The 24,273-nt window shown below is 51.1% G+C and overlaps 1 protein-coding gene across 5 annotated transcripts in view; it reads right to left on the reverse strand.

The window, feature by feature from the left end:
• Positions 1-1,987: 1,987 nt before the first annotated feature.
• The window catches only part of P2RY6 (pyrimidinergic receptor P2Y6), a 35,761-nt gene continuing 13,475 nt past the window's right edge, over positions 1,988-24,273 (reverse strand). For 4 of the 5 annotated variants that reach the window (XM_027562963.1, XM_027562962.1, XM_027562964.1 and 1 more), the window contains 3 exons: positions 5,144-5,208; positions 4,443-4,504; positions 1,988-3,549 (listed from right to left, as the gene is read on the reverse strand). In XM_027562963.1, the coding sequence (XP_027418764.1) occupies positions 2,529-3,515 (987 nt within the window). In that variant the 5' untranslated portion in view covers positions 3,516-3,549; positions 4,443-4,504; positions 5,144-5,208 and the 3' untranslated portion in view covers positions 1,988-2,528. Of the gene's footprint in view, positions 3,550-4,442; positions 4,505-5,143; positions 5,209-7,593; positions 8,097-24,273 lie in introns of those variants that run through there. The other variant, XM_027562961.1, reaches the window with a different exon arrangement.

Here is a 24,273-nt window from a genome sequence, read left to right on the forward strand (position 1 = left end):
TGATGGAGATGAGAGCGCAGGGGTAGAACCTAGAAGAGGCAGTCTGTCCCAAGGCTGATCTGCAGGCTCCAGGCCATGGGATCTCCATGTAGCAGCCTCTTAGTGGCCCTGGGGATAGCCCTGCATCTCCTCAAGCTGCTGACTTCTCCTTTAAGAATGAAGTAGTGTTGTATCAAAAAGTCTACAAACAAATGCTGGAGAGGGTGCGGAGAAAAAGGAACCCTCTTACAGTGTTGGTGGGAATGCAAACTAGTACAGCCACTATGGAGAACAGTGTGGAGATACCTTAAAACCTGGAAATAGAACTGCCTTATGACCCACAGCAATCCCACTGCTGGCTATACACACCAAGGAAACCAGAATTGAAAGAGACATGTGTACCACAATGTTCATCGCAGCACTGTTTACAATAGCCAGGACATGGAAGCAACCTAGATGTCCATCAGCAGACGAATGGATAAGAAAGCTGTGGTACATACACACAATGGAATATTACTCAGCTATTAAAAAGAATGCATTTGAATCAGTCCTAATGAGTTGGATGAAACTGGAGCCTATCATACAGAGCGAAGTAAGTCAGAAAGAAAAACACCAATACAGTACGTTATTGCATATATATGGAATTTAGAAAGATGGTAACGATGATCCTATATGTGAGACAGCAAAAGACACACAGATATAAAGAACAGACTTTTGGACTCTGTGGGAGAAGGCGAGGGTGTGATGATTTGAGAGAATAGCATTGAAACATGTATATTATCATATGTGAAATAGGTTGCCAGTCCAGGTTTGATGCATGAGACAGGGTGCTCAGGGCTGGTGCAGTGGGATGACCCTGAGGGTTGGGATGGGGAGGGAGGTGGGAGGAAGGGTCAGGATGGGGAACACATGTACTGCTGCTGCTGCTAAATCGCTTCAGTCGTGTCCGACTCTGTGCGACCCCATAGATGGCAGCCCATCAGGCTCCCCCATCCCTGGGATTCTCCAGGCAAGAATACTGGAGTGGGTTGCTATTTCCTTCTCCAATGCATGAAAGTGAAAAGTGAAAGTGAAGTCGGTCAGTCGTATCCAACTCTTAGCGACCCCATGGACTGCAGCCTACCAGGCTCCTCCATCCATGGGATTTTCCAGGCAAGAGTACTGGAGTGGGGTGCCATTGCCTTCTCTGTGTAAAGTAATTAGCCTCCAATTAAAATAAATTAAAAAAATAAAAAGCTCAGGAAAAAACAAAGGAATGAAGCGGTGTTTAAGGGCTGTTTTCCCTCACTTGGAGGCCCTGGTGGAGGTGTCCCCAGGCACCGAGGATACCCTGAGCCTGACAGAGGCACATTTGGAGGGGCGAGTGGAGGACAGGTGGGATCTGGGTTCTTCCTGGCATTTAATGCCCTAGTCCCACCCAGCTCCATTTCTTGGCACCCCTCTCCACACACCAACCCCAGGCTTATCTGCAACTCACCGGCACTTTATAATCGGCCTGGGCACATCTCTGCCTCTGGGTTTTGAAGACACAGTGCTTCTACCAGATTCAGCCTCCTCCACTCTGCCTTTTAGATTCCTCCCAGTTCAGGCCCCACCCCTTCTAAAATGTGCTCCCTGATTCCTCCACTGAGCCCCCCAGCCTGGAGCACTTGCCCCACTCTTGCCATTGTCTGGAGGGTGGCCATGAGACGGCTCTTATTTTCTCAGCCTTCACACACAAGAGGCCACATGCCCTCCACTCCAGCTCTCTGCCTATCTGCCCAGGGCAGAGCCTGGCACAGGGATGGCCCAGGCTGCACTAACCAGTGCTCCCCACTTCCATTTTCAGAGCTCCCACTCAGCCTTCAATATCTGGTTCAAGTGCCCCCACCCCCAGTCCATTTGAGAGACTCCTAGACTGGGTCATGGGCATCCTCTGGGCACCCCTGCCCCCCAGCCATGCCTCCCTCTGTCACAGTCTTGGCATGACTGTATCAGTGTCTGTACCTCCAGTAACTGAGAGCTTGTATGGAGCTGGGCTCAAGATGGTTCTTCTGGGGGCCTGGAACCAAATCAGGCCCAAGCACAAGGTGTCAGTAAAGATATACTGAATGAATAGAACATAGCACATACCCCAAACAGCTCATATTCATCCTTCAAAACCCAGGTCAAATGGCCCTTCCCAGAAGCTCTCACTTCCATCTCCCATCTTCTTTTACTCCCTTTATTGATGGCTCCAAAGTATGCAGCATATTCCTCAATCATAGTACATGTTATACTGTATTTTTGTGAGAAGCTTAACATGACTTCTGAATTCTCCATGGCTTCTTGGAGCCTTCTGGAGAAACAGGCCCAGGCTTGTCTCTCTCTGTACCCGTGGCCCCTGGTCCAGAAAAAGGGTTTAATAAATAGTTGTTGAAGTTTTGGGGTCTGTGAGGGCCTCAGGCTATGCCCGTCTGGGCTAAACTCTAATTCTCTGCATGCTTTGGAGCTGGTGGCGCTTCGGGTGCCCCAGTCACAGTGGCAAACAGAATGGTTGCCCTGCCCCCAGGCGTCCTGCCCTGGTGGACTCAGCGACCCTGTCGCTGCCACTTGGCCGTGAGTTTCTGTAGCAGCTTGTGTGGTCGCTGGCGGAACTTCTTCTGGGTGAAGTAGAAAAGGATGGGATCCAGCACGCTGTTGGCACTGGCGAAGGGCCGTGTGCCCTTGTAGGCTGCTGCAAAGGCCTCCAGCACAGGGCAGGAGACACCAGGTGTAGAGCGCACCGCCAGATAGGCTGTCTTGGTGATGTGGAAAGGCAGGAAGCTGATGGCAAAGGCAGCTGCCACCACCACAGCCATGCGGGCTGCCTTGCCACGCCGCTCCTGGGCCACTGGCCCTGCTGGGCCATCCTGGCGGCACAGACGACGGGCCAGGCAGCAGTAGCAGGCCAGAAGGGCAACAAAGGGCAGCAGGAAGCCGATGACCGTAAGGGTCATGCCATAGGGCATGTAGCGGGTGGCCAGGGCGGGCGGACTCAGGTCATAGCAGACTGTGCGGTTCCGCTGGATTCCTGTGGAGGCAAAGAGGGCAGTGGGCAGGCACTGGGTTGTCACAGCCAGCCATACAGCTCCACACACTAGCCAGGCAGCCCGGCGGCCCCCACGCTTGTGCCAGGGGGCCAGAGGGTGGCAGATGCCTAGGTAACGCTGGAAGCTGATGCAGGTGAGAAAGAGGATGCTGCCGTGGAGGTTGGCATAGAAGAGGAAGCGGACCAGGCGGCAGGTGAGGTCTCCGAAGGGCCAGTGGTCACCTTGGGCGTAGTTGTAGATGAGCAGGGGCAGGGAGCAGGCATACAGCAGGTCAGCCAGGGCCAGGTTCAGGGTGTACACAGCTGTGCGGGTCAGGGCCCGGCGGGACGTGCAGATCTGGGCGATGACACAGGCGTTCAGGGGCAGGCCCACTGCCAGCACCGCCGAGTAAACAGGCGGCAGCAGCAGGTGCTTGAAGTTCTCTCGGTAGACGCAGTTGGTGGGCGGCGCGTCCAGGGCCTGGCCTGTGCCATTGTCCCATGCCATGCCTGTTCACCTGGGCTTCCTACATCCAGAGAGGCTGGGGAAGCAACACACGATCCATCAGTGACCACACTCGTGGACCACCCAGTAGGCCCCTGTCCCTCTCTGGGCCTTGATTTTCCCACCTGGACCATCTCCGATACTCACCACCCCACCAAAGCCCCTCACAGCCCTTACTTTCACAAAATCCGGAATACAATAAAGCTCAAACTTGAGAGAAATCCAATTCATTTTCTTTCCATAATATTCATTTCCCACCAACCTTCCTGATGAATGTCTATTCATCCTTCAAAATGCTAGTCAAATGGCTCCTCTGTAAGAGGAGAGAGACAGACTTTGGTTTGAATCCCAACTGGGCTTCCCTGGTGGTTCAGACAGGGAAGAATCTGCTTGCAGTTCAGGAGACTCAGGTTCAATCCTTGGGTGGGGAAGATCCCCAGGAGAAGGGAATGGCTACCCACTCCATTCTTGCCTGAAGAATCCCATGGACAGAGGGGCCTGGCAGGCTATAGTCCATGGGGTTGCAAAGGGTCAGACACAACTGAGTGACTAACACTTTCATTTTTCACTTTCTGCTACTTACTAGTGATATGACTTTGGTCGAGTGACATGGTATATTAATACCTTACCTGAGTCTCAGTTTTCCCATCTGAAAATGGGGGGATGATGCACCCATCTCTCAGGATGTCATATAGTCAGAGGTGCTAAATCATGCTAGTCAGGGCTTCCCTGGGCTCCCTGGAGTTTGGGAATAGTAGTCATGGTGGGCCTGCCTGTCTATCTCTTTCCCACAGACTGAAAAGCTCTTAAGGAGAAGTGCCAGGTCTGTGTCTGAGAGCCCAAACTGGGGACTGGGGCAGGGAAGAACCTGTTAATTAATTAATCAATATTAGCAGAATGTCACACTTCTGGGCTAAGGGCTGTGCTCACCTTCTCAGCCTGGACTCCATCTTCCAAATCCATGGTCCTTCTTTTGGTTGCAGTCTACTTATCTGTAAAATGGGGGGAAGGTGGTGATCTGTGTGTATGCGTGCTCAGTTATAAAGCAGGTGATTTAAGAGTTCCCTATGTCCTTCCACTGGACTTGAGGCTACAAAGGCGGGTCTGACGAAGCCACTGAGGCCACAGTGCCCTCTGGTGGCCACAGAGAAAAGAGTTTCCCCACAAAGGCAAATGGCTGGGGGACCTACCAAGTCTACAGCTACTTTACAGAGAGGGAAATCCAGGCACAGTTAGGGGCACTGGCTGCTCAATCTCAGAGAGTTAGGAGAGTCAGAGCCAGAACCCAACTGCCTGTCTAAGAGGAGGCAACTTAGCGTGACCCATGGACCTGGAGTGGAAAGCTTATAAATCTAGCTTCAGAGCTAGGCAGGCCTGGTTCAAATCCTGGCTCCTCTACTTCTATGCTGTTCTACCTAGGGAATGTTGCTTGCCTTAGCTGGGCCTGTGTGCTTGTCAGTAAAACTGTTATAGACCTGATACACGGTATGCTTAGTAAATGCCATGCCATGCTTTTGTATTCTACACCTTGTCCTTCCACTCGTCCCTTCAGGCTGAGTTTTGGGGCAGCCAGCTGCACAAATGTTTTAAGAGGTCCCCTTTTGGGATCAGTCTGACTTGTTGATACTCACCTCCCCAATGGCATTTCCATATTTATTGACGTCCAGAGAGAATTCACAACTTTAATCCAATGGTCCTATAAAGGAAAACCTTTGGGATAGTGACTCAAATCATCCCCTCTTCTTATTTTACAGATGAGAGAAACTGAGGCCCAGAAAAAATATGAAGTCCTGCCAATACACTCAGGAGCAATAGAGGGTTGAAGCCAAGCATATGGGCTCCGGTCCAGACGTCCAGGTTCAAATACCAGCTCTGCCACATAAGAGCTGTGTGGCCTTAGGCCCATTAGTGAACCCCTGTGCTTGGCCTCCCTATCTATAAAAAGAGATAATACAGGACCCGCCTCATAGGCTTGTCATGAGGATCAGTGCCTGGCACAAGCAAGTGTGAGCTACTCTTAATGTGAATATACCTAATAAAGTTATAAGATTTTTAAAAGTTATATTAGAGTAAAATGTAACTCCCCAAACTCATTTATCCCAACTTAAATTTTGATTTCCATGAAATCAAAGTTACCCAGATTTTGGGTAACTGAAAAATGATGATGCTTGGATTCTCTAGTCTGTATCCCACATCACCTTTAATTATCAAACATTCTTCCTGGGGCTACAGTCCATGTGCTGGGAGTGTGGGGCACCCAGCTAACCAGTTAAGCACAAGGTGGAGGCCAGAGGAGGAAGTACAGTGGTCCCCCCACTGTCGCCAAGAAGTCAAGATTAGTTCAGGCAAGAGAAAGTTCATTCATTCATCTCTTCATTCATTTGTTCCAGCCATTCTCTCATTCTCCTGTTTTCACTTGGGGCTTCCCTTGTGGCTCAGCTGATAAAGAATCCGCCTGCAATGCAGGAGACCTGGGTTTGATCCCTGGGTTGGGAAGATCCCCTGGAGAAGGGAAAGGCTATCCACTCCAGTATTCATGTTTTCACATGCCAGACATTTAATGGGTACTCACTACTTGCTCACTGCATGGGGCACAGCGTATAATGTAGATAGGTGGATACAGAAACAGATACATGCATACACATATACGTATTCATATTCACATATCAATCTGAAGGGGGAGACCAGTGTGAGACATAGGATAGAGGACATTTCCAGAGAAGGATGAAGGGTGGAGCAAGTCCCTGGTGGTTGAAGAAGATTTGCGTGGGTGGAGAGGGGTGAGAGGTCCCCGGGGTCACCCCAGGTGGGGAGGAAGTGGGAGCAGGCAGAGTCCGAGAGGCCGGCAGAAGGTCGTGGTGAGGAGGAGGAACTGGGCAGAAGGAACTGTGCTGCGCCCCTGAGCTCTCTTTGGGGAGGTCTGTTGCCCTCAGACACCACCCTGAGAGACAGCCTTCTGACTCAGGTGACTGGAGTTTCCAGGCGTGTTTTTTTTTCCCTCTTTAATTAATTTTTACAATGGTGGGTTAGTTTCTTGCTGTACAGCAAAGTGAATCAGTCATATGTAAACATAAGTCTACTCTTTTCCGGATTTCCTTCCCATCTAGGTCACCACAGAGCACTGAGTAGAGTTCCCTGTGTCATACAGTAGGTTCTCATTAGTTATCTATTTTATACATAGTAGTGTCGGTCCCAATCTCCCAGTTCATCCCACTCCTGCTCTGGGTGTTTTCTGCCTCCCACTCCCTGGCAAGACTGGTCCTCTTGGAAGGAGGCAGGGGCTGCTCGAGGAGATCCAGGAAAGATGGGCCAGACTGTCACCCTGGCTTCCTTATCTGCTGGGCCTCTGAGGACCTGGGCGGGGGGAGCAGTTCTTCCACTTCCCGGCAAAAGCTGGTCCCCAGGGAGGGCTTGTGTGGTCCCTGCCTCTAGGCCGAGGCTGACGTAGGCTCTTTTGGGCCCTCACATCTGTCACTCACTCTTGGGTCCTGTGCCCTGGACCAGCCCACACCCCAGCCTCTTCCTGGGCTCCAGCCGCTCTGTTTGCAGCGTGTGTGCGTGTGGGTATGTGTGTGGGGTGTGGTGCGTGGTGCTTTATAATAGGTGCTCGCCTTCTCTGGATCCCTTGGCCCTTTGGAGAAAAACTCAAGCTCTTGTCCTGACATTTAGGCTCCTGCTGAGCCCTCCAGCTTCACCAGGACCTCAGCTCTGCACCCAGATGAAATGCTTCACTCTGCTGCTTCCTCTCCTGCCACACAGTTATCAAGAGCCCAAGACCGCCACACAGCCATCCACAGCCACAGATCCAGACTTCCTCTTCAGCCTCCCCATCTTTGCTGTGCCCTCCACACAAAATGCCATTTAACCCATCTCTGTTTGTCAAAACCCAGTGTCCATCAAGCTCCAGATTTAAGCTTACTTCTTCCTTTTTCTGATCCCCCAGGTGGGTGGAGTCCCTTCCTCTCTGCCCACCCACCCTGCCCAAATCTTGGATCTTCTTGAGGTCAGTGCTGGACCCAGCCTGCCTGCCTGCCCCCTTCTCTGCCCTGGCCCACGGCCCCCAAGAAGCGCCAATACTCACATACAGCCTCCTGTCCCCGAAACGCACGCCTTAGTAGCCCCAAGTGTGTTGGCTCAAGGGGAGGCCAGACACGAAGCTCTCCACTCTTCTGCTCTTGGCCTGGGCTGTAACACCTCCGAAAGGGCAGCTTCCTCTGTTTCCTGCCACGTCTGTCTCTGACTGAAATAGTCCCTGCGGGGGCTGCCCCCTCCCCGCCACCCTCCACACCAAAGCCTGATGGAAACTGAATCTAAGGAGCAGGGAGGCGGAGAAAAGCTCTGTTTCCCGGAACCCTCCTCACCCCAGCAGAAGAAACTGGGTGATGAGGATGCAGAGAGAGGGGGAGAGGACAGAGACTGCTGGTGGAAGGCCAGCCCCACAGATCTGGCAGCTTCCTTTCTCCTCGGCCCTCTCTCAGTCTTCTCATCTATCAGATAAGTAGTTTGGTGATTACAGAACTTTCGGGCCCTCTTTAACCCCTAAAGAGGGGTTTTCCTGCTGGCCCAGAAGATAAAGTCTGCCTGCAAAGCAGGAGACCCAGGTTCAACCCCTGGGTCAGGAAGATCCCCCTGGAGGAGGGCATGGCAACCCACTCCGGTATTCTTACCTGGAGAACTCCATGGACAGAGGAGCCTGGCAGGCTATAGTCCATGGGGTTGCAAAGAGCTGGACACAACTGAGCGACTAACACTTCAGCTGTAATACCCAGACTCATCTTTCGGGTCACTCCTCCACCCATCCCTCCATTCTTTTTTTTTGGTGGGGGGGTGATATTTTTAGATTTTTAAATTAATTTTTATTAGAGTACAGTTGCTTTGCAATGTTGTGTTAGTTTCCACAGTACAGCAAAACGAATCAGCCATATGTATACAGCCATATGTATACAGCCATATGTATACACGTATACGTGTATCTCCTCCCTTTTGGACTCGCATCCATTCAGGTAATCACAATGTGTTAGGTAGAGTTCCCTGTGCTACACAGTATGTTCTCATCAGTTACCGATTTTAGACATAGTATCAATAGTGTATAGGCTCAATCCCAATCTTATCCCCCCTTTCTTCATTCATTCAATAGCTCACTCCTGATAATCCACCTAGGCACTCACTTACTCAGCCACCTTCTCCCTTCCTCTTTCCCTCTCTTCACAAGCATGCATTAAGCGACTATATGCCATCAGATCCTCCCACATTCCCCCATGTAGCAGTCACTAGTCCCTTTAACACTATAGGCCCAGAGCTCCCTGGGATTGAGGGGTATAGGTTGTGGGGGTAGAGTTGATGCCCCAAGAACTTATCTGGGTGCATTCTCCCTGCCTGTGCCAGCCCTCCCCTGGCTGCTCCTCACCACCGAACCAGCTATTAGGACAATCAGAGGAGGAGCTATGGCTCCTTGATGTCCCGAGGGGGCCAGCTCTGGTGGTGGAGACAGTACTCAGGGGGTGACCTGGAGGAGACAGGCTTTCATTTGGAGCAGAGGAGGCAAATAGGGAAGCAGGGACAGAATGGTGCAGAGGACGATCCCTGCTCAGGAGTTTGAGGTCCAGGTTCTCATTCTATCTTGGTGCCTACTCACTGTGTGACTCTGGCAGGGCCAAAAGTTTAGACCAAACTGAGAAAATTCAGGTTTGAACTGCCAATAAACACTTGCTCAGGGACCTCCCTGGTGGTCCAGTGGTTGAGAATCTGCCTTCCAATCCACAGGGGATGTGGGTTCAACCCCCTGATTGGGGAGCTAAGATTCCACATGCCATGGGGCAGCTAAGCCGGAGCGTAGCAAGCACTGAGCCTGCGTGCTCTAGAGAGCCCCGTGCCATAGCCAAAGATCCTGCATGCTGCAGTGGAGATCCTGCGTGCCGCAACTAAGCTCAGTGCAACCAAATAAATAAATAGATATTTAAAAACAAAACACTTGGTCAGTTGTGCACAAGCTTATTCAAGCTTGTGCTAGGAGGTCGCTTGTGCCAGCTGAGCGGGTGGATGTCCTGGTCTGATCTGTGCTGTGCTGGAGCTCAGGAGGGTAACGACGCCTGGCCTTCAGTCTAGCACTGCTGGATTCCCAGGACGACCTCCCGCGGTCACCCCCAGCCCAGACCAGGGTGTCTGTCCCAAGAATGGGAGCAGCTCCAAGGACTTCTGAAGGTGTCAGCCCCAGGATAGGGCTTGGGTCTCAGTTCCTGCCCTCTGGGTGGGCCTAGGAGGGAGAGTTCAGGTCTTAGGGGTCATGGGTCCACCTGGAAGGGCTTCTGGAGAAGGCATGTCTGCTGCTGGGCTTTAAAGGGTGGAGACGACCTGGACACACAGAATGAAGAGGGTAACCCAGGCAGGATGTGAGAAATGAAGAAAAAATATTGCAACCAGAGCACGGGATAAGTTGTGTGAAGAGGGGACCAGTTGGGAAGCGTGAGGAAGGGTGGCCTGTCACAAAACCTCAAGCAGAGCCCAGGTGCCACCACCAGGGCTTTCCCCACCAGGCTTTCCAGCCCCTAGGCCCATTGCATGCTGCTTCCTCTGCCTGGGACACTTTCACTCACTGTCTCTGAATCATCCCATTTATCCTTCCTTATAGTTTTCTCATCTGTAAAATGGGAGTGTTCATTGGACCTACCACACAAGCTGTTGTAAGAATTAAATGAAACTCTGTATGTGAGCGGCCCTAGCACACAACAAGTACTTAATAAATGTTTGTTAATGGAATGAATCCATTCCAAGCCCAGCTCTGGGCTCCCTTAGAGCACCCCAGTCTCCAAGGATATCTGGGTCATCGGCACCAGGTATCTTTCATTTCTTCACTGCCCACCGTGTGCTGGATGTTCTATCTGCCATTCTGGGCAGGTAGTGGTGGAAATTATTCTCTCCATTTTACCAATTAAGGAACTAAGACTCAGGAAGGCTAGTCCCAGACTGGTGGCATTTCAACAAGGTCTTTCTCACTATACAGCCACCTTTTCCATTGTTCGCCCAAAGCCCTGGCTTAGATGGTCCCGCCAGAGAATTCCCTCAGTCTTCCCAGCACTGAGGGCCTCTGGCCAGGAGATGGCGCCAGTAGATGGCACCAGGAGACTACCCAGGCTAGTCAACCTGCCGCCTTCGGACAGCTGCCCTAAGACAAGGTCTGGAGGCAGGTCTCCACACTGCGGGAGCCTGGCCCCTGGGGCTGGAGCTGAGCAACCTCAGGACTGGGTTCCCAACTTCAATTCCTCCTGACCCATGCCCCAGCCCTTCTCCCACTCATGCCCGGACAAGCTCCAGCCTTGTTCTCAGATCCCCCACCTGGGTGAGGTGACTCTCAGGAGACAATGGGGACACTGGCAGGGCCCAGAGCCAGGGCTGAGCCCTCCAGCTGAGGAAGAGGCCCAGGGAGTGTCTCCCAGACACCAAGCATTCACCGCCCAGCTCCACTCCATGTACGCTATTGGTGGAAACACTGAAGTCCCTCACCCCTCGGAGGGGACTATCTCTGCCCTTTCCTACTTTCAGTTCAAACGACAATGCCTGGGGTTGGTCTCTGCCTGTAGCAGAAGCAATCCAGTTTAGACATAAGAAAAAAACTGGTGGGTTGAAGCTCCTTGGGCCCCTTGGATCCTGGGGTCTCAAGATACCCTTTTTGATGACTCTGTAGTCTCATCCCATTGCAAACCTCGCCCCAAGGCCCTCTTATCGGGAAAGGATGAGGTGGCCTGCTGGCCAGAGGCAAGAGCTGGAAGCCTGAGTCACCACCTGCCAGACGGCCAGGAGCCAGCTCAGACCAGGCTGGACAAGGGAAGAGGCCTCCTAACCTTGGCCTGCCTGCCTTCTGGGAAACAAGGCCTGGAAACCCCCCTTTTCTGCCTGTCCCACCCACCCCCCACCCTCCCCATCCCAGGTCTGTGAGCTTAGCAGCAAGGGCACAGGATGACAGAGATCAAGACCCAGCTTCCTTCCCTTGAGGAGTCAGACAAGCTGGGATCCATCACCAACTTGCTGTGTGACCCAGAGTGAGCCATGTACCCTCTCTGAGCCTGAGTTGTCACTAGATAAATGGCTACGTTCCTGAGGTCTGTTCCTCCCTGGCACTGAAAGAACAGTGGGCCGGGGCACAGCCAACCCCTCCTGGAGGGGTTTTGGTCTCACCTGTGGGATCAAGCTGTCTTTAAAAGCAGGCAAAACTTGTCAGGAGGATGGCACACAGAGGGAAGGGAACTTGATTTTTCTTTTCCCACTTCCCCTTCTCGCCTCCTGCTAAACAGAGATTAAAGCTGGAACTGAAATAGTCATTTTGAATGTAAGAAAGGGGAAGCCACAGCTTTGGGGAATTGGGGAGTTGAAGCTGCTGCTTCTAGTCTTTCTCTGGCCTCTACAGGTTGAGTAAAGAAGAAACTTGGCTCTCCTGCAGCTTGACTATGCACAGGCCCCAGCTGCCCATCTGTGAGCTCATGTAATCCCCACCACAGTCTGGACAGATGTTCTTATTGTGCAACAATACTTCACAAGCCATTCTCTTATTTACTCTTCAGAGTTACCAGTACTTCACATGCCATTATCTCATTTACTCTTCACAGTTACCAACCCCACTTTGCAGATGAGGAAGCTGAGGCCTGGCAAAGTTAGCAAGAGGTTCTCCCTTAGGCACGTGTGTGTATGAGGAGGTCTGAGATCATGGTGACCTGGTGGGCACAGAGCTGAGAAGTCACAGGCAGTCTTGGGGTGAGGAACTATGCCACAGAGCACAGCCCAGAGAGCCAGCTGCAACAGACAACCCCTGCCAGAAGAAGGAGAGTCCATAACAGCCGACTTTCCAAGTCCATGCCCATGGGGGCTGCAGCACCTCCCGACCAGGGTTCTGAGAGATTCCAGGACCTTTCAGTAAGCCCTCTTCCCTAGTGCCAGTGTGAGAGTGTCTTTTATTCTTGCCTGGACCCCCCCCAGGCTGTCCCACTTTTAAAATCTCCCCATGGAGGTGCGCCACTTGGATCTCCCTTCATGAAGGACCCTGCTGTTTAGCTGCAAAGGTGCACATGGCTGACAGCCCCCACTAGTACCTTCAAAACCCACTTATCCTCCCAGATCACCAGGCTCTAGTCCACTGGGGAAGAAACGGCCTGGGTCCAGCTGTCTGGCTTGTCTTGCAGGCCATCATGGTTCTGCTCCTCTGTAGTTTCTCCCACCTAATTCCCAGACCCCTCTCATGATGACAGCCTTCCCTCCTTCTTTCCCTGGAGCCTTGAGGATCTGGGAGTGAAAGGCCTGTGACTTAGGTCTGCCAATGAGACAAGAGTGGGCTCCTCAGGCCCTGTAACTAGCTCAGGGGTGGATGGGCAACCTTCACTGAGTGCCTCCAGTTCTGGAGTGTTTGCTAGAACACTGGAAAGGAGTGAGGTCTCCCAGTGGGTTTGCAAAGCTAGTAGGAAGTGAGCCTGGAGCTGCTGGAGCCAGGTTAACTGTGTGCCTGGCACTATCCTACAAACTGAAGATACTACCACTAGGGAGGAGACTGTCCAAAATAAAGCCAAGGGATGGCAGAGTTGAGAAGTGGGAACACACAGAGGCGTTCCTGAGAACACCTTCGAGCACCTGATTCCAGCTATGCCTGGAGCTTTTCCTTGCACTTGACTTTTCGAAGGCATGAGCTAATATGTTCCCCTTATGCTTCAGTCTGTTTAACCTAGGATTGTCACTTAAAATCAGGAGTCCTGCCTACAGTCTACAGTCCTGCACCCTGCTGCCTCCCCTCCCCATGGGCTGCCCCCAACAGCCCATCTTTATAGCTTTGGCCTTAGAATCCTAATATCCCTGCAGTGGAGGCTGGAACTGGCCATGAGCCTGAAGGATACAAGCAGAGGGGCAGGCAGCGACTGAGGGACTGTCAGGTCCCGCCTGGATTCCATGAGGGCAGCCAGGAGCTCCCCCCCACCATTCATTTTCCATGAGGAGAGCCCCTCTTCCATTAGCTTCTGGAGTGACCAGTCATCTCAATATCTCCTGAGAAGGAAACTAGAAAGGCAGAAATCCAGGGTCTCGTCTTAGACTCATCACTCAGTTGCTGTGTGATCCTGGGCAGGTCACTTCACCTCCCCAAGCCTCATTTTCCCAAACAACTTTACTGCTATAGCTTCTTGGCTACCCAGAAGGTGCCAGCCACACAGCTAAGTGCTTTTGTGGCAGGATCTCTTTCACTCTTACGACAGCCCTGTGTGGTGAGCTGTTTATCCACATTTTACAAGACAAGGAAATGGGCTTTGAGGAGACTGGTGACTTGCCCAAGGTGACATGGTGAGTCAGAGGTGAGCCAGGGGTTGTACACAGATCTGAATAATGATAAAGTCTATGCTCAGGAAGAGAGGTGACATTTTCCCTACAGGAAAACTGAAGCCAGAGAGATCAGGAATTTTCTCAAAGTATACAGTAAATCCACAACTCCATCCTGTCTCTCGGGAACTCAGTGGCCTGAGACAGGACAAAGGAATGGAGACCAGGAAGTCAGGGCAGAAAAGAAGAACAACTCAAGGGACAATGTTAGCCAGACACCCTCATTTTCCTAGCTTCGTTAGGGACTGGGGACAAGGTCTGCTTTCCCTTTGTGGCCCCAGAGTCTAGCACAGGCTCCAGCTCCCAAGAGGCACTGGTAAATGTCAGATGAGTGGACCAGTCTGTAAAGATGAGCCTCAGGGCTCTGTCCTTGGTGCTGCCTGGCAAAATAAAATAAAACAAAACAATAAAATCAAATCTTTATCTTGGCTGATGACATAGAAGACTTGTCAGGGGGAATTAAGGTCATGGCCACAGGAGTAGCACCTCTGAGCCTACCTGCATCCCCCAGGCGCTGACCCTCAGGAAAGGCAGACCACTCACATTGCCTGAATGTTTACCACAGGTTATGGTCCTGTCCTTTTCACAGACAGACACTGAGGCCCTAAAGGTAGGTAACTATGTATCCAACTCTCACAGGCAAGGTTTGGGTGCAGAGAAAACTTCAGAGGAACCCCTCACTACCCATAAAAGGCAGCCCTCTGGCCTGGTCCTACTTTGACCATCTCTAGCACCTGAGCCCACCTGGCAGAGACAAAAGACCCAACTGGACCCCAGAGCTCAGGGGTCAATGATAAGTCTCTGAGTTCTGGATCACTAGTCCAGAGAGGCCTTAAGAGCATCTGACACAGAGCTCTCCTCCACCCATCAGAGAAGGGGCTCCCTGAAGCCTCTTTGACAGGCTTGTCTGGCCCCTGCTCACATACTCCCCATGACAGGGAGCTCATTCTTTACCAGCTGAGCTACCAGGAAGCCCCCTGTTCTCCCAGGTCACTGCATTTCACTTTGAGAGAACTCACTGAGACATATGCTTTGTCATACCAAGCCTGAGTGCTGCCCCCATCACTGCTTCCGTTCCCCAGTCTAACCTGCCTCTGGGGCCTTGAAGCTGGCTGCCCCCAATCCCTCAGGACACCCTGCAGAGACTTTCCCAGGTCTATTCATCAGCTGGTCTTCATTCCCACCAGCAAGTCCAGGGTTCATGTCCAGGCCCAGGGAACTTAGTAGTGCAGCCCAGAAACCAGGCAAGAGGTCAGGAGGCCATAAGCATTTCCAAACCTGAGGACAAAGCCCTTTGCCTCCATCGTGTCTCACTCCCTGCCTGGGGACTGTGAGGGGGGCATGGCCTCTTCCCTCACCTTCATATGTGGGACTGGGGTCCCATCTGTTGCCAACCCAGTATGGGAGGAACAGTCCATTGTGGGCATCTGAGAGGTGGCCTGTGAGGAAGAGAGCAAAGTCAGGCACCTGCCAGGCTCAGGGTGTTGAGTGGAGGGGCACTGGGTGCCACAGGGGTCTTGCTGTGGAGTATGTTTTTGTGTGTGGAGTGTGTATGAAAAACATAGGGACAGACCTTACTTCCTTCAGGTGGTCACTCAAATGACATCTTCCTGGTGAGGCCCTGTCCCTCCACTCCAGTGAAAACTAAACCTCCCACCAGCACACATTCATCTCCTCTCCTGCTGTATTTTTCTCCTTAGCGTGTATCATCTATTTTTTTTTTTTTTGAGACATCAATGGTTTATTGGACAGGGGAGCACATACTATCTTTAAATGTATTATTTTATGTGTTTGCTTATTGTCTATCTCCTCCCATCAGAACATAAACTTCATCAGGGCAGGGATTTTCATGTTTTATTCACTCTTGCATCCCCAGTGCTTAGGGTGGTGCCTGACATATAGTAGGTATTCAACAAATATTTGTTGAATGGATGGATGGATGGATGAATTTCTAGGGCTAGTTTGAGAACAGAGTAGACATAGGAACAGAAATCTGATGGCTCATAGGGAGCTTGACTCAAGGCTGTGTTTATATCGCAAGCTGCAGTTGCGATATAGCACTCCTGCTGAGGCTGGTGCAGGGCTGGGGGGAGGGGAGCCTCATCTGTGGCTTCCAGGAAAAAGCCTGGACTCTGCTGGGAATTTGGGGTGGGGCTCTGGATAGGCATGGTACGACCAGAACATCTGTTTAGGTACTTGGCAGTGTGTGTATGTTGGGGATTGGGGGCTGATAAAGACCCGTGAAGGTGCCCCTAACTGGCAGTGTGTGTTGAGATTCAGGCTGTATGCAATTCCAGCTGAGAAGGGTGAACAGGACATGGCTGGGTGGGCCTGGGCTGTCTGCTTATTCCTCCTGGCCTGTCCAAGGTCTCCATCTCCTCCACCTCCTACACTGGCCCAGCTCTACCCCACTCTCCCCCAGGAGCCTCCAGCCTACACACCATCACCCCCTTTGCACCAGGGCTTCTGAATTGGAGGCCTCTGGCACTGGGCTAGCATCTTCTTGGCCCCTCTCCCTTCCTCTGCCAGCCTGGCCCTTCACTGCAGGACACCAGACTCCTGAGATCACAGCTCCTCCATTTGTATCCCTCATCCATGGCACCAGCAGCCTGCTCAGCCCCGCATTGCCAAGCCAAATGTGGATGAAGGATGTAATTCAGCCCAGGGCCCTGAGACCCAGGAACGGATAGCCACCCAGCTTGGCTGGGCTCCCAAACTTCTGCCTGTCCCAGAGCAGCCTCTCTCCCTTCTCATCCAAGACTTCACCCCATCTTTCTTGTTGGGCCTTCTCTCAACCCCAACAGCCTGCAACTCATCCTTCAGAGCAAAGGAACGCCTTTCAGAGGCTCCTCCTTCAACTCCCTGGGTCACAGAAATAAATACAAGGCTGCCCCCGCCGCCCCACCGCATTTCTGCACCCCTGCCAGCTCCTTCCCTCAGCCCACAACACTCTCCATCCTCAGCTCTCCTCTTAGCAACATCTCTTCCTTGACCTGTGCCTCTCCAGCTGTGCTTCTTCCTCCTTCACAATCAAGCTTCTGGAAGAGTCCTTGCTGCCCTGCTTCTACTTCTGCCCCCTCTGCCCCCATTTCTCACACCCATACAGTTAAGCCCCGGGCACGGTAAAGCAGGGAATCTTTGGGCCCAGCTCAGGGGAGAGCAGTAGGCAACCTGTCTTTCAAGGTGAGATGGGGTCTGGGAACCAGTGACTATCTGAGTTCCATCACAAGGAAATCTCAATCTCAGAAGTGACCTTGATGCCACAGGCTTTCAGTAAAAGCAGGCCACTATGAGGTAACTTCTGTTTGATGTCACTCCTGCTGAGGCTGGGCAGGGCTGGGGGGAGGGGAGCCTCATCTGTGGCTTCCAGGAAAAAGCCTGGACTCTGCTGGGAATTTGGGGTGGGGCTCTGGATAGGCATGGTACGACCAGAATGTATGTTTAGGTGGGAACTGGGGAATTCTGGAGGAGGTAGGTGAGAGGATTGATACCTTTACATAGCTCATGATATTTGTTTGAGAAAACATCAGTTGTCTGTATCACAGACTAGGATGGGCTGTTGATCACAGAGCAGGTGAGGGTGGGGACACAAAGCTCACTCGGCTGTCCCCAGTATCACCCTGATCATACAAAACACGAGGATCCAATCCCAAATGGGTCTCTTCTCAGAGCTCCCTGGAAAACCCAGAACTATTCAAGCCCAGTTATTCTGATTCTCCCTATCACTCCCATATACTTTGCCAAACCTGCCCTGACCCCTGGGTGGGGTCCAGGTTAGTTAGAGTCAAATGTCCATTCCTGGCATCTCCAACCCTCTGCCAGCCATCACAGCTCCCTCTGCAGATCTTGGTACCTGGCAGACCTGGTTTCCATCCTGGCTCTGCAACTTATTTTGCAGTGACTTTACCTCTCTGAGCTCCAGTGTCCTTAATGATAAAATAGAGATAACAGTGCCCATCTCACAGCACTGCTGGGGCTCAAATGTAGTAATGAATCTAGAACACTTAGCCCAGAATCTGGTGCAAGCAGGTATTCACTCACTGGTGCTTCTTACTCATAATTTCATCACAGGCCAGCTTAGAAATGGCCTCACTTGCAATCTTTACTTATCTACCCACTCATTCACTTATTCACTCATTCATTTGCCGTGCATTTGGAGGGAGCCTTACAATATGCAGGAATTTCACTGGGCTTTGGTTTTTGTCCTTGAAAAGCCTCAGCTGATGGAAAGACGGATGGGGTCTCTAGGAAGACAGAGGAGGCCCCATCCCTGCCTGGGTTATCAAGGAAGGCTCCCTGGAGGAGGTGATTCTTTAGTGGACTATGAACAAGGAAGGGGAGGGTGTTCCCCACCGAGAGACCTGCTGGCGATATAAAGGCACAGGTATCCACAAGTGTTTGTGTTTGCAGGAGGTGAGGCTGAGAGGTCATCAGAGCTAGGTCCCAATAGGGACCAAAAACACACAATTGCCAGGCCACAGATTTGGCCTCTGCCTCATGGGCTCCAACCAAGAAACCCTAGATGGCTTGTAAAACAGAGCAGAGGTGTGATCAGATTTGAGATTTAGGAGGTTCTTTATGCTGCTGGCTGGAGGATGGATTGAATATGAGACAACAGGGCCTGAAGAGGGGCCCTGGCCCTGGAAAAGGGAGGCTGCAGGGCCAGCTGGTGGTAGGGCCAAATCAGGGGCCTTGAATGCCTGGCTCACAGCAGGCTCTCGCCCCTTTTTGGCACCCCCTGGACAAGCTTTGACAGCCATCTTGATGGGAAGACAGACTGGAGGGGTTAAGTTCTCAGAAATAACCCATTCCAGTCCTCAGATCACAGATGGGAACCCAAGGCCCAGAGCACTGGGCCCTAGTCTCAGCCCTAGGGCTTTCCTGGTCTACAGCCTTGTAGAGTCTATGGAGGTCTTCTGCCCTTGAGGTCAAGAAACACCTGGAGTAACAGGCAAATTTGGCCTTGGAATACGGAATGAAGCAGGGCAAAGACTAATAGAGTTTTGCCAAGAAAATGCACTGGTCATAACAAACACCCTCTTCCAACAACACAAGAGAAGACTCTATAGATGGTCAACATCAAAATCAGATTGATTATATTCTTTGCAGCCAAAGATGGAGAAGCTCTATACAGTCAGCAAAAACAAGACCAGGAGCTGACTGTGGCTCAGACCATGAACTCCTTATTGCCAAATTCAGACTGAAATTGAAGAAAGTAGGGAAAACCACTAGACCATTCAGGTATGACCTAAATCAAATCCCTTATGATTATACAGTGGAAGTGAGAAATAGATTTAAGGGCCTAGATCTGATAGATAGAGTGCCTGATGAACTATGGAATGAGGTTCGTGACACTACAGGAGACAGGGATCAAGACCATCCCCATGGAAAAGAAATACAAAAAAGCAAAATGGCTGTCTGGGGAGGCCTTACAAATAGCTGTGAAAAGAAGAGAAGCGAAAAGCAAAGGAGAAAAGGAAAGATATAAGCATCTGAATGCAGAGTTCCAAAGAATAGCAAGAAGAGATAAGAAAGCCTTCTTCAGCGATCAATGCAAAGAAATAGAGGAAAACAACAGATTGGGAAAGACTAGGGATCTCTTCAAGAAAATCAGAGATACCAAAGGAACATTTTATGCAAAGATGGGCTCGATAAAGGACAGAAATGGTATGGACCTAACAGAAGCAGAAGATATCAAGAAGAGATGGCAAGAATACACAGAAGAACTGTACAAAAAAGATCTTCACGACCCAGATAATCACGATGGTGTGATCACTGGCCTAGAGCCAGACATCCTGGAATGTGAAGTCAAGTGGGCCTTAGAAAGCATCACCACGAACAAAGCTAGTGGAGGTGATGGAATTCCAGTTGAGCTATTCCAAATCCTGAAAGATGATGCTGTGAAAGTGCTGCACTCAATATGCCAGCAAATTTGGAAAACTCAGCAGTGGCCACAGGACTGAAAAGGTCAGTTTTCATTCCAATCCCAAAGAAAGGCAATGCCAAAGAATGTTCAAACTACCGCACAATTGCACTCATCTCACACGCTAGTAAAGTAATGCTCAAAATTCTCCAAGCCAGGCTTCAGCAATATGTGAACTATGAACTTCCTGATGTTCAAGCTGGTTTTAGAAAAGGCAGAGGAACCAGAGATCAAATCGCCAACATCCGCTGGATCATGGAAAAAGCAAGAGACTTCCAGAAAAGCATCTATTTCTGCCTTATTGACTATGCCAAAGCCTTTGACTGTGTGGATCACAATAAACTGTGGAAAATTCTGAAAGAGATGGGAATACCAGACCACCTGGTCTGCCTCTTGAGAAATTTGTATGCAGGTCAGGAAGAAACAGTTAGAACTGGACATGGAACAACAGACTGGTTCCAAACAGGAAAAGGAGTTTGTCAAGGCTGTATATTGTCACCCTGTTTATTTAACTTATATGCAGAGTATATCATGAGAAATGCTGGACTGGAGGAAGAACAAGCTGGCGTAAAGATTGCCGGGAGAAATATCAATAACCTCAGACATGCAGATGACACCACCCTTATGGCGGTGAAAGTGAAGAGGAACTAAAAAGCCTCTTGATGAAAGTGAAAGTGGAGAGTGAAAATGTTGGCTTAAAGCTCAACATTCAGAAAACGAAGATCATGGCATCCGGTCCCATCACTTCATGGGAAATAGATAGGGAAACAGTGGAAACAGTGTCAGACTTTATTTTTCTGGGCTCCAAAATCACTACAGATGGTGACTGCAGTCATGAAATTAAAAGACGCTTACTCCTTGGAAGGAAAGTTATGACCAACCTAGATAGCATATTCAAAAGCAGAGACATTACTTTGCCAACAAAGGTTCATCTAGTCAAGGCTATGGTTTTTCCTGTGGTCATGTATGGATGTGAGAGTTGGACTGTGAAGAAGGCTGAGCGCCGAAGAATTGATGCTTTTGAACTGTGGTGTTGGAGAAGACTCTTGAGAGTCCCTTGGACTGCAAGGAGATCCAACCAGTTCATTCTGAAGGAGATCAGCCCTGGGATTTCTTTGGAAGGAATGATGCTAAAGCTGAAACTCCAGTACTTTGGCCACCTCATGCAAAGAGTTGACTCATTGGAAAAGACTCTGATGCTGGGAGGGATTGGGGGCAGGAGGAGAAGGGGACGACAGAGGATGAGATGGCTGGATGGCATCACTGACTCGAGGACGTGAGTCTGAGTGAACTCTGGGAGTTGGTGATGGACAGGGAGGCCTGGTGTGCTGCAGTTCATGGGGTCGCAAAGAGTCAGACACGACTGAGCGACTGATCTGATCTGCCCTTGAACCTGTTCCCAAGTCTGCCACCCCAGTCTCTTCCCAGGGGAAGCAAGGGTGCGGCTTTGGTGGATGAGGACTCAGAGGGGCCCAGAAGGATGACTTGTTACAACTGCCCAGCCCATGTGGGCCCTCCCATTTCTGAGTGGGGAGAGGGGTCTTAGAGCTTCCTGAGTTCTCTCTTCTCTTTCACACCCTTTTGGCAGCTAAGGAAACTGGGGCCCAGAGAAGAGAGGCATTCAGCTCCTGGGATAAACACAGCTCTCTGGACCTTGGAATGAGTGTCAGGTGTGGGAGACAGAACACTGGGCCCTAGTCTCAGCCCTAGGGCTTCCCTGGAAGCTCAGTCGGTAAAGAATCCACCTGCAATGCAGGAGAACAGGGTTCAATCCCTAGGTCAGGAAGATGCCCTGGAGAAGGAAATGGCAATCCACTCCAGTATTCTTGCCTGGAAAATCTCATGGATAGAGGAGCCTGGTGGGCTACAGTCCATGGACTCACAAGAGTCGGACATGACTGAGCAACTGAATCACCACCAGTCTCAGCCCTGCTGCGAGGGGCTGGACTCATGATTCCTGAGGACACTCAGCTGGGGAGGGGTGGAATTCCTCCTGCAACAGCACCTGGCTATGGCCTGGCCCCAGTGCTCAGCACTGTTTCCAGTGCTGTTCCTAGGGCACACTTCCCTTCCTTAGCAGCCTCTGGGAGGCACGGCTGAGGAGGTCAAAATGGGAAGAAACCATGCGGTCTCTGGTTTGGGTCTGGGCTGGCAGAGGAGCCCAGGCCCCACCCTGCCTAAGGGGACAAATGATCCCATCAGCACACCTGGGTCTCCCTGGGGCGCTTGGCGAGGAGGCCCGGCTCTGGTCCCTAGAGCCTGCAGACCTGACCACGCCCCCTCCGTGTCTGGCCTTGTGCTTGACCGTGACCCTACCCAGGAGAGTGAATGGACTATGGGGGTATATGGGACTGCACCGGAGAGACGGTTACTAACTGGTTACAGTGATCAGTGCCACGTGACGGCTACCCTCCAGTCTCACGAGGAGAGGCTGGTGCGGGGGGCGGTGGGCAAGGCCCCACTCACTGCATTTCCCCGATGGGAAACCCGAGGCCCCACTTCAAATTAATCACCAAGCTCTGCTTGTTCTCCATCTTTATACTTGTCAGGCTGTCCCCTCCTCTCATCCTGCGGTCCCTGCCTCAGGCTAGTCAGCAGCCACTTTCTGCTCCGTGTCTTCCACCTCCCCAGCCAATGCATCCCCTTTCTGCAGCTAGAGAGGTCCTTGCTCAGCAAAAACCTAACCTCAGGGCTCCCCCATCCAAGCAGTGTATAGCTTCCCAGTGCCTGGGGATAAGAACAAACCTAGTCTCTGCTGATCTCTCGGTTCTCAGCACTCACATGCAGCCCATCCACTCACACATAACCCACATGGCACCAACCCATTTTCACTTCCTGAGTCCAGCTGTGCTCTCCTGCGTGTCCCAGTCGGTGCTGTTTGTGCCCCTGGGTCGCTCCACAGGGCAGGTGGCAGGCTCTGGCTGTGAACTCAATGACATGGGAGACCCAGATCCTGCCCTCAGGAGCTCAGCATAGAAAAGGAACATACAAGTACCTGAAGACCCACAATCCAAGGCAGCCATCCTGTTCCAGAGCCTGGTGGAAGCCCAGGCAGGGAGGGATGGTTCTGGGGGTAGGGAAGTCTCGATAGAGGAGGCAGCAACAAAAAGGCCAAGTGTCCACAGAGGCCAAGGGCATTTCAGACAGAGAAAACAGCAAGGGCAGAGACTGGATGAGGCGCGTGGAAGGACAGTGAACACAGCTAGAGCGGCAGTGTACCAGCAAATGTGGTCAGAAAAGAGGATCAAACTTATAACAATAATGATATGAGCACTGAGCCCGGTGTGCCAGATACACAATCATCATGACCTGTGAGACAATACTGGTATTGTTTTCGATTTATACTTCAAGTGGGAAAACTAAGCCACAGAAAGGTTAGTTGATTCGCCCAAGGTAGCACAGGTAGAAGGAGTGATGGGCTATGAACCCAGGCAGTATGGATCAGAGTCTATAGTCTTAGCTCCTACAGTGCACCAGGGCTGGAGTAGGGAAGCACTCGGGTGACAGGCAAGTCCAGCCTCTCCACTGCTCTGCCCAACCTGCCTGGGACCTGGCTTGCTAAGGTTCACCTTCTCACGAATCACAGGGCCCCATAAATGCTGCCTCCTCCAGGAAGTCTTAAGGAATCAACTAGAAGGATTCCTTCTACTTCCAGAAGCCCCCACGGGAAATTGGAGATGAGGTATGGCTTTTCAAACAGAGCCTCCTAAGCCCAGTTGCCCAGTAGATTCCTGGACCCCCTCTGCGTGTCAAGCACCTCTGGCTGTGGGGAGCCGCCTCCTCCATTCCATGGTAATCTTATTCATTCAAAGTGGGCACCTGACCCAGAGCTGGTCAGTCAGAGCATCCATCCAGACCCCTTACCAGTGATTGGTTCGGGGGAACAAATTAGGGTCTACCCCAGGCTTTTGGTGGAATCAACATGAAAGTTTCCCTCCCAGGATTATTAGCCATGAGGGCCATGGAAGCCTGGTGCTTCTGGAAAGGACTTGGATGAGAATGTAGTAATCCAGTAGAAGGTCCAGAGAAGAACTTCCCTGGTGGTCCAGTGGTTAAGACTCCGCACTCTCAATGCAGGGAGCCTGGGTTGCAATCCCACAGGTCACAACTAAGACCTGGTGTAGCCAAAAAAATAAATATTTAAAAAAGAAAAGAAAATCAGGAGCAACGATATAAAAAGAGAGAATACTGATGGCATCATTGTAACTGGTGGATCTAACCATATCTGATCTAGGTCTACTTCTGAATCTGAATTTTTCTTTACATTCACTAAAACAGTTCCTGTTCAAATTGGTAGCATTTGTCGTATGCAATCGAAACATCCCTAACCAACATAATCCCAAAACCACAGACAACAAAGGGAAAAATAAATTGGATTCCATAAGAACTGAAAACTTTTGAGCATTAAAGGACACCATCAACAGAGCAAAAAGCAACCCACAGAATGGGAGAAAATAACTGTAAATCATACATAGGATATGGGATTAGTAT

The sequence above is a fragment of the Bos indicus x Bos taurus genome, chromosome 15 (assembly GCF_003369695.1).
Source record: "Bos indicus x Bos taurus breed Angus x Brahman F1 hybrid chromosome 15, Bos_hybrid_MaternalHap_v2.0, whole genome shotgun sequence".
NCBI classification, from domain to species: Eukaryota; Metazoa; Chordata; class Mammalia; order Artiodactyla; family Bovidae; genus Bos; species Bos indicus x Bos taurus.